General features: G+C 42.5%; 1 protein-coding gene across 1 annotated transcript; it reads left to right on the top strand.

The window, feature by feature from the left end:
• The first annotated feature begins 1,399 nt into the window (after positions 1-1,399).
• On the top strand, positions 1,400-9,759 carry PIGB (phosphatidylinositol glycan anchor biosynthesis class B). Its single transcript, XM_026045809.1, has 12 exons — positions 1,400-1,481; positions 1,555-1,684; positions 1,789-1,906; positions 2,045-2,149; positions 2,309-2,439; positions 3,104-3,244; positions 3,505-3,556; positions 3,981-4,192; positions 5,505-5,569; positions 7,571-7,781; positions 8,538-8,718; positions 9,279-9,759. The coding sequence occupies exons 1-12, from the start codon at positions 1,400-1,402 to the stop codon at positions 9,408-9,410; spliced, it is 1,560 nt and encodes a 519-aa protein (XP_025901594.1). The 3' UTR covers positions 9,411-9,759.

Genomic DNA, 9,759 nt, shown 5'->3' with positions numbered 1-9,759 from the left:
GCGCCGCTCCCAGCTCCGCTTCTCGGTTGAGCGGCACTAAATAGGGCCCCCACGCGGCCTTATTTCACCCTCGTCCTCATCTCATCGCCTCGCGCACCCGACTGCCGTCCTCTCCCTTCCTCCGGGAATATCCCCCCACAGCCTCCTCCCATGTCCCTAAAAGCACACCCAAGGAAAGGAGCGCTTCCTTTGTGGTTCCAATTCTTCAATAAGACCAAAATCTGAAAGAGTTTCCCCTCAAAGACCTGCACGCTTCCCACTCACGTGTATTAAAGCCTTGAAATACCTGCTGAGCTCCCTCCCTGCGGTGGCAGCTCTCGCCGGGGCASGTCGGGGCCGCCGGGACGGTGCTTGCAGCGAGGCTGGCGCCGCTCCGCGATCCGAAGGGGCCCTCGCAGCCCAGGCCGCCTTCGCCACCGGCTCTCACCAGGCCCCGCGAAGCGGCCAGCGACACCCGAGCGGCAGCGGGTGCAGCAGGGCTCGCGACGGACACGGCACTCGTCCGGCTGCTCCCACTCCCGAGCGCTCCCGGCCACCGGGGCGCTGCGGACGCAGAGGCAGCGGGTGCCACCCAAGGGAGGCTCCTCCGGCCCTCCCCGGCGTTAGGGCTTCACCYAGAGCAGCTTCCTCTTGTTTCTCTTTTGTTTCTCTAAACATAGGTGGGAGAGTACTGGAAAAGGTGCATGGGAACTTGTGTGTGCACAGATGTAGACGTGGGGGAAACCATCCGAACTCGTGSAAAAGTTATTCCCTGTGAGGGGGGCCCAGGTGCTGCCCGCAGAGGCTGTGGAGGCTCCTTCCCCGTGTCCTAGCACGCATTTACCCTTGCACGGGAACGCGGTGCCGCGTGCGGCTCCCCCAGCACCGCCTCCCCACAGGGCTGGAATGAGGCACCGACAGCAGTTACACAGAGGGCGTTTATGGAGGGCCAGAGCCCCGGGAAGCGRCGCGGGCGCCCGGGGCAGCGGGCGGGCGCCCGGGGCAGCCCCGCGCGCCTCAGAGCGGCCGCCATGGCGGGCGCCGGCTCCGCGCGGCCTGCACGAGCGGCCTCGGGCCGCGGCGGCTCCGCGGGCTCCTCATCTCGTCTCGTCGCGCTGTCAGGGCCGCTTGTCGGGCGCGGGCGGCGGGCGCGGCGGGAAGTAGGGCCCGTAGATGTAGAGCCCGCTGGCCACGCCCAGCGCCACGGCCAGCGCCACGCGCGGCAGCGGCAGCCGCCCCGCCATGTGCGCGGGCACCTGCACCACGCACCGTGAGACACCCGTGAGACACCCGTCACGCACCCGCCGCTCCCCGCCGGGCGGCGGCCGCTCACCTGAGGCACGAGCAGAGCAGGCAGCGCGGCCGCCCCTCGCCCCGCCGGAAGGGAGGCAGGAAGGGGCGGCGCGGGCGCCACGCGCCCATGGAGGCGGCCGGCGGCGCCGTGCGGCTCCGCCAGCGGCGCTCGGTGCTGTACGGCGCGCGGCGCGGCGGCCGTGACGGCGGTAAGGGGCGGCGGTAAGGGGCGGCGGGCGCGCGGGGCCGAGCGGCGCCGCTGAGCCCGGCCGTGCCGCGCAGGTCCGCCCGGCGGGAGCCCGCGGCTGCTGGCGCTGGCGCTGCGCGGCCTCAACTGTGCCCTGGTGCGCACCAGCTTCGTGCCCGACGAGTACTGGCAGGCCCTGGAGGTGGCGCACCGCGCGGCCTTCGGATATCCGCGCTGCCCGCCGCGGCACCGGCACGCGCTGCCCCGGGGGGACGGGCCGCGGGCCGCGCGCGCCTCCCGTTCSTGCTGTGCGTCCTTAACGTTGACACTTACGGCCACCTGACGTGGGAGTGGGAGAGCGGCCTGCGCGGCTCCTCGTACCCGCTGCTCTTCGCGAGCATCTACAAAGCGCTGCAGCTGCTGGGCAGGGACGACGTGCAGCTGCTGGTACGTACGGCACCAGCGAGCGCCTCAGCCGCCGCTCGCACGGAACTTAAAAGCGCTGTGTCTAAACTGATGGCTGAACTTGGAACTTATCTGACTTTGTTATTTATAACAAAGTTTTCTCTCTCTTTGCATATGCAGATATGGGTCCCTAGACTTGTCCAAGCACTGCTGGCAGCTTTTGCTGATGTGAAGCTTTATTCATTAGTGAGACACCTTGAGAATGTAGAAACTGCACAGTGGGTGGTGAGTCTCCGCCTTCAAACATGTTTTATAATGTTAATTAACACTGTCCATTGCAATGTAAGGAATAGCAGCATGACAGTAAAAAGAACTATGACCTTTACCTAAAACTACAGAATTTATCGTGTTTTTTTTYCCCTTGTTGTTCATAATTATTTTCAGTTCTTCTGCCAGCTGTGCTCTTGGTTTACATGGTATTCCTGTACCAGAACTCTAACAAACACCATGGAAACTCTGCTCACCAGTTTTGCGCTTTCCTACTATCCATTAAAAGGTTCCAAGATGGGGAGCAGGTGAGAAACTTTCTGCTGATAATCATAGGATCCTAACAACTGTTGGAAAAGACCTTCAAGATCGAGTCCAACTATAAACCCTTCAACACCAAGCCTGCTATAATAATCTTTGCCTGCGGATAATACCAGTCAGCTGATACCACGTGAATTGATGGCTCTTATCTTAAAACATTAAAAAAAACCACAAAACACCTTACTCATATAGTAAGCATTGTTTTAGACAGTGGAAGGAACAGCACATAGGGCATATAAAATGACTATCCTCTGCTCCAGCTCCTCTACTCAAAGCATCACTTCATAGGAAATCCTCATTTAGACTTAGAAGACTGGAGTTTGTGGCAATTTGGGAAAAATACAAAAGCTAGTGAGGGTTCAGCCACAGCTGAATTTGTTGTCACTATTGTCTTTGTTTACCAGGTATCAATTTTAGAACATGTAGGCCCTTCTCGTAGCACACACATGTCCTTCCATGTAGTAATTACATGGGTGTCAGCTCTTGTAGCAAAACAGAGTATTTGCACTCAGAGAACTGAAATTATTTGTGGGACCTAAAATTTCTGGTCAGATACTTGACAATATATAAATTGTTGAAATGTTACTGTCTGCAAAAGAAGTGATCAAAGCTTCTGTTAAACTTTTTTTTTCTTATGTTCCCTCATTCTAGTTACAAATATTTAACTTTAGTAGCACTTGCAGTTGTTATTCGTCCCACCGCTCTTATTCCATGGATTCCTTTACTCTTTAATCATTTTTGGCAAGAACAGAAGAAAGCAGACCTCATCTTACACAAATGCATTCCAGTTGGGTAAGTCCTTTCTAAATTTAATAAACTATCACCTTGCATAGCTTTATCTGAGCATCAGTTTAACCTGCATTCATATTGCTTATTGCAACAAGACACACACACACACACAAAAAAAATCTGCTTTAAGAAAAGAACAGATTCCYTTTGCAGAAGCTTGAGGAGGAGAGATATGCTTCCTCTAAATCAACCTAGAGAAAAGTACAGTCTGTTACATGAACAATTCAAGTGTTAGTAACACCACTGACTTTCCTCTTCTGTAGATTGGTCACAGTGGGAACCTCTTTAATAATTGACCGTGTGTTTTTTGGTAAGGTAAGATGCTCTAAACACAATTTGTAAGATAAAGGTTATTTTTAAGATGGACCGATGTTTCATATTGTTTGGTCTTTCATTTCTGTGATTCTGATACTTCTGGCTTTGGCCTATTACCTATAAGTAATAAAACCCTAACCATTGACTTCTCAGTTATTCTAAATTCTCAGAGTATTGTTTCAAATTAATAGGCTAAGCTCTCACTTAKTTGAAAGTCATCAACAAACTAGAAAACTTGCAGACTTCTATTTTAAACTGCTAAAGACTATGAAGTCTGTGACAAGTTTTAGTAGAAGGGGCATAAGATTTTAAGTATGAATGAAAATTCTACATTATTTACGGGCAATGGTAGCTATATAACATAATGAATATGTTGCTTTTTATTTTGGATTCTTCCTTTTTCTTCTCCTCCCCCATCTCCCAGTGGGTCCTGGTTCAGCTGAACTTTTTGAAATTCAACGTGCTGCAGAATTTGGGAACATTTTACGGCTCTCACCCTTGGCACTGGTACTTCACCCAGGGACTACCTGTTGTCTTGGGTACCCACCTGCCTTTCTTTATTCACGGCTGCATGCAGGCACCAAAAAGATACCGCATCTTTCTAGTGGCAGTGATCTGGACGGTGTTAGTATACAGGTAAGTTCTGAGGGCATCATAACTATTTAATTGGTTGTGCTCTTTTAATCAAAGCTTACATTGTCTGTAGAACAAAAACAGTGGTATTTTGCAGCTTAATAATAATGGCTTAAATAACACAGCTTAAACTATCCAGCTACTCGAACAGTGCTGTCAGTTGTACAGTACTTTCTCAGATTTGATCAAATAATATTTCTTGTATAATTAGCATTTTTTTAAATGATTAGATGCTTAATAAAATAATTCAGCATGAAATCCTAGGGAAAATGAAAAAAAAAATGAATCACCTTACAAGTGTGTGCTGTAAACAGCAGTAGGACTAGTCAGAAAATTGCTCACTATTCATGAAAATTGTATTTCATTTGGTTACTTAMTATATTCTGAGTAAGACAAGAGGTTCTTAGACCCATAAATCTTGCTCCRTTCACTATCATTTCAAGCACAGAAGGTGAGTTGTTCTAAAGCATCAGAATCAGGTGCCAATGAAATGCTTTCAAACTCTTCATGTAACACACTGCTCTTTCTGTTGCTTAATGGCAAGTAAGATGTGGCAGATTAATAAATACTAAATACTGTTCAGACTACAGTAGTAACAATAAACAGCCAAACAATAATGAGGCCACAGTGCCTTCCGCAGTCCAACTTAATCCAGCTCAAAATTGGCTGTAGCTCTGTTGGCCTCAGGGCTTTTGTTTTTGTTTTGTTTCCCTTAAACTTGTAAGAACCTGTTTCTTCTACTTTGGTTATCTTGGCACAAGTCAAAGCAGTAATCCAAAAAATACTGAACACTTGGCCTGAAAGATAATGTGGAAGTTGTGCTGCAAACCAACAAAACAATGCAAAGGTGAAAATTCACCTTTAGCAGAGGTGAACGTGACTTGGTTAGATAAGAAATGTGTACTTACATCTTAGCTYACCAGCCCACATTTTCTTGCTTTGTATTATTAAAAAAAGTACTAACTAGGTTGTCACATCTAATATTCAGAGTCAGACCATTTAATTGCAGACAAATGCCAGATCACAGTGGCCAGGCAGTCTTTTTAGTGCTTGGTTTAAACTGACCAACCTTTTAAACTGACCAACCTTTAAACTGACCAACCTCCAGTTGTAATAGTAAATTTGAAAAAGGGAGACATGTACTGACTGTGCTTTTGAAAAGTAATAGTTTGTATGTTTGCTCTAAACTGATTAAAATCCATATGTTTAAGTGCTCTTCTTTTAGTCCTATGTGTTCTAAAACATACTGTCAACAGAAGTGACAACAGAAGTGAKGCATTTAACTTTCTGTGGTTTCTTAACTATTTCATTGCAGTATGCTGAGCCACAAAGAATTCAGGTTCATCTATCCAGTGCTCCCATTTTGCATGTTCTTTTGTGGTAAGCATTTAGTTTTAAAATGTCTTATAASCCTTGTTTTATAATATATACATATATATGTATATATTCACAYACACACACATATATAAAATAGTACGTGTGCATATATATAACATACTGTTTTAARAGTTAAGGTTTTGTGTTTTACAAAGATTTCTTAGAATTAGCCTAACCTCTTTTTTACAGCTAGAAAAAACAATAAAGAACAAGTAACTGAAATACAGATAGAGCATTGGCATTTATAAAAGTATCTCCTGTAAAAGACAAAGTTTTAAAATTGCATCTCTTACTCCTATGTTTTTAGCAATGCCACCCTTACAGTGCCTTCCCTTCTTTTGCTCCTGTGTAGTAGTCTTTCTTCACACGCTTCTTTCAAATATGCTGAAACACAAAGGCTTTTATGCGTGTGTAAAAAGGAAATTCAGCTTTTTAAAATCATCTCTSTTTATAGATCCAGTTGTAATAGTAAATGATGCTAATCTTCCTATCTGCTCTTGAGTATGTAGCAACTGGAGGCYGAATTAATTTGAGTTTGGAAGCAATTAATTTGAGCAGTTTTCSTTCACGCATAAAAAGATCAATCTGTTAAACTAGGAATACACAGTTTAAGCTAGCTTTGAAATCAAGGGTAGCTCACATGAACTGTTCCATTGGCACTTGAGGACTTGATTTTTTCTATCTGGTGGGTCTTGAAGAAAATCCGTCCACAGTTTAAAACTAGAAGGCATATTTTTCTAAAGCATTAACAGCAACACTTAAAATATTCCTTTTTTGTTGTCATTGTTAAAAACAGAGAAGAGTCTAATAAAGTATTTTATATTTTAAACACCAAGTATTAGCTAGAATAGYGTTACATCTATGGGAAGGGTGATATTATTGTGTAAAACCAAGTAAAAAAGCTCCAGAAGTTTTAGGAAGATGGAATTGCATAGCTTTAGTTAAACTAAACATTTTAAAAATGCAAGTTCAAAACAGATGAGCCAATTTTGTTAAGTCTAATCAAGAGTACATCTTACTCAATTTTGTTCACTACTTCAGGTATTTAATATGCCTTGGCTWAGTTCAATATCCAGCTCAATAGCAGATTTAAGATAACTTGTTTTACTTCTGGATGCATAAAAACTCCTCTTAGGAAGAAAAAAACTCTTTTATGCTGTTAATATCCATCTTAACTTTCAAAGGGAAATGAGGACATTTTCTCCATTTACCAAGAACTAAATTAATTTGGATACTTTTGTAAAAAAAGATGACAAGATTTCTGATAACCGAGTGGTTACAAAGAAGTCTTTAAATTGSTGATAATGTTATATATAAAAGCAGTAAAAATGCTCATTAGTTTTGAAGTCCTTTCCCTAAGGGACTACACCTAAAGATAAGCTAACCGTTTCACAAAAGCTGAAAGAAAAAATTCTTATAATAKAATGTTTCCACAGGTGTTTAAGCCACAGACTAATTATGGGACTTTGTTTTCATCTAATATAAAKATCTTCAATTTGTTAGAATGCAGAGCAGCTGAAGACTATTTAATGTATTTGTTCTGCTGACTTATGAAACAGGCCTGTTCTGATTGTTTCTTTTGATTCAGTAAAGGTGAACCAAAAGAAGAACTGGCTGCATAAAATACTTCCAGAAGATTGACAAGCTCATAAGCGTCTTCAGACAGATTAGAAYATGTAGGTGTTTTGTCCAAAAAGTTAACCTACCGTTGTAGCTACAAGAAACAGGTTGTTAGCTCTCTCCCTTCAGGAGAAAGGGGTCTCTTCCTAGTATTAGYTCCTTCAAAAATGGGGAAGAACATAGARAAAGTTAGAGGAGTAAGCTTGTCCAAGGGTGGAGGCTTAGGAACTAGTAACAATAAGRACCCTACCAAGCTTATGAAAGGTGCTGTAGTTATCAGCACCCTGGAGAAATAATTTTCCAGTAAGTTACAATACTTTCGGAAAAGACTACGTGCAAAATKGTTAGTATTTACCTATCTTTAAAACTTACATGTTTCTCTAGGATATTCTTTGAAACAATTGAAAACCTGGAAGAAATCTGCAGCAATTTTCCTGCTTTTAACAAACTTGCTCCCAGCCCTGTATACAGGCTTGATTCACCAGCGAGGCTCTCTTGATGTTATGAGTCATGTACAGCAACTGTGTAATGACTCTCACCAGTCACAAGCTTCGGTGTTCTTCATGATGCCATGCCACTCTACTCCATTTTACAGGTAACGGAACAGCCAAGAGAGTGCAAAATACCAGAATTCATGTATTCAAGCAGAAATTAGGGGGTTTTGTTCCCCCCAACTTAATAAATTGAGAGGAATAAATAAGTACAGGAAAAGTTTCTTTTTTTTTTTTCATACAGTTAATAAAGAGTAACTTGGAAAAACTAGATAAATGCTTACTCCACAGAATAAAATTCAGCATCTATAGTTTATTTTTTTTTTAATGGCTTTTCACAAGGTTTTGTAGTAGCTATATGCAATAGGCAGGTACTCCTGACTTCTGACAATAATTCTTATTGCTTTCCTGTGATAATTTTTGCAGTAAAAATTACTGGCTACAAGCTATATATTACTTTAATTTTGCCTTTACCTTCTAGTAGCAGTAGTGAAGAAATACAATTGCAACACAGTGACCAAAGTCACTATTCCCATAAATTTGCAATACATTGAGTTAATACATCAAATTAATAAAATATCAAGCTGATGTTGAAAAGTACCTTTTATTTAAGGAACTGATGTTATGCAGGTGGTATTTTTGTTAAGATAAATCTTTTTTCTATGAACTGGCTAAAAGTACAGTCACAGGAATTGGATCTGAATGTGCTCATTGTACTGGTTCTTCCATATAAAATACAAAAGGAAAGAAAACATGATGGCTCAAGGAAAAAAATAATCTACCTTTAGGTGATGAGTTATTTCAAATGTCTGATTTTGGTCAGTTTATCCAGAGATTTTTTTTTTTTTTTTTCTCCCTAGCCATGTTCATTGTCCTCTAAAAATGAGATTCCTTCAGTGTCCCCCGGACYTAACTGGAAATGACAGCTATATTGATGAAGCAGATTTATTTTACTCCAATCCGCTTGCCTGGCTTAATAAGGAATTTTACAGTGATACGTTATTACCCAGCCACTTGATCTTCTTCAGTGTGCTAGAACAGGTATGGTAATGCTGCAGGGATCTAGTCTTAAAGGCAAGTTACAACAGAAATAAAGCTAGAGTTAYAATTAAGATTTTGATAACTTTTAAAAACACATACCTTTAATAAAACTCTCTAGTTCATAATATACTGTACCCACTGTTCCAGTGATACATTTTTAGAATTCACGGATGCCCTTTGTGCAAATTCTATGTGTCAAAGTATTCTTCTATGGAATTTTCCTCAAGCCATGCTAAAAATCAAATGTGTAGTCTGATCCTATACTTTTATGATTTTAAGTGACTTTATAGACATAWAAGAAGTAACAAGACCTTATGTCAGAGCATGCTTTCTGCTCAGTTCTTTTACAAAGTCTATGTACTCAGCTTGGTTTGGTGAAGATCCACGTGTGATAGGATTGAACAGCATAGAAATCTCTTGTTGCAGAAGCCTTTCCTAAATAAAGGGCAAAACTTYCATGTGGTAGTTGAGTTGATGATTTCAAGAAGAATTTGAAACACACTTTTGATACTTCCAAATACAGTTTTTGACTTTGCAAACCTATATATATTCATTTACAGGAAATATCATCATTTCTAACTTTAAAGGGCTATGAGAAATCTGCCACTGTCTTTCACACTCATGTACCTCAAGGACGAGTTGGAAGCCATATCTATGTCTACAGAAGAAAACCTGAAATGAATCATGTCTGAAGATCAATTTCTAAACTTAAGACCTAATAAAAGCAGTTTTACATGTTTGTACTAAGCTTAAAAGTTCTTACTACTACAGAGAGGAGTGTAGTGAGTCTGAAACCGGGTAAGTAAAATGGGGAAGTCTGCTTAGGCCGCTACTGACAGGCTTAAAAGATCTAAACCTCTTCCTGAGGGCAGTTTCAGTGGCAATAGGGTGAAGGGGGACGTAGAAACACTGCTGGGGCACATTTTCAAGACCAAAGCTATCTGTCACATGTCTTTCTTACTGTAGAAATAGCCTATACTAGACAATTTCTATGAAACTGTACAGCTCTGCTAAATTTGTTTTATAAATAAAGACTTTTAC

The sequence above is a fragment of the Nothoprocta perdicaria genome, unplaced genomic scaffold (assembly GCF_003342845.1).
Source record: "Nothoprocta perdicaria isolate Ctin4 unplaced genomic scaffold, notPer1 scaffold_41, whole genome shotgun sequence".
Taxonomy (NCBI): domain Eukaryota; kingdom Metazoa; phylum Chordata; class Aves; order Tinamiformes; family Tinamidae; genus Nothoprocta; species Nothoprocta perdicaria.
This window is presented reverse-complemented; position numbering and strand designations above follow the sequence as displayed.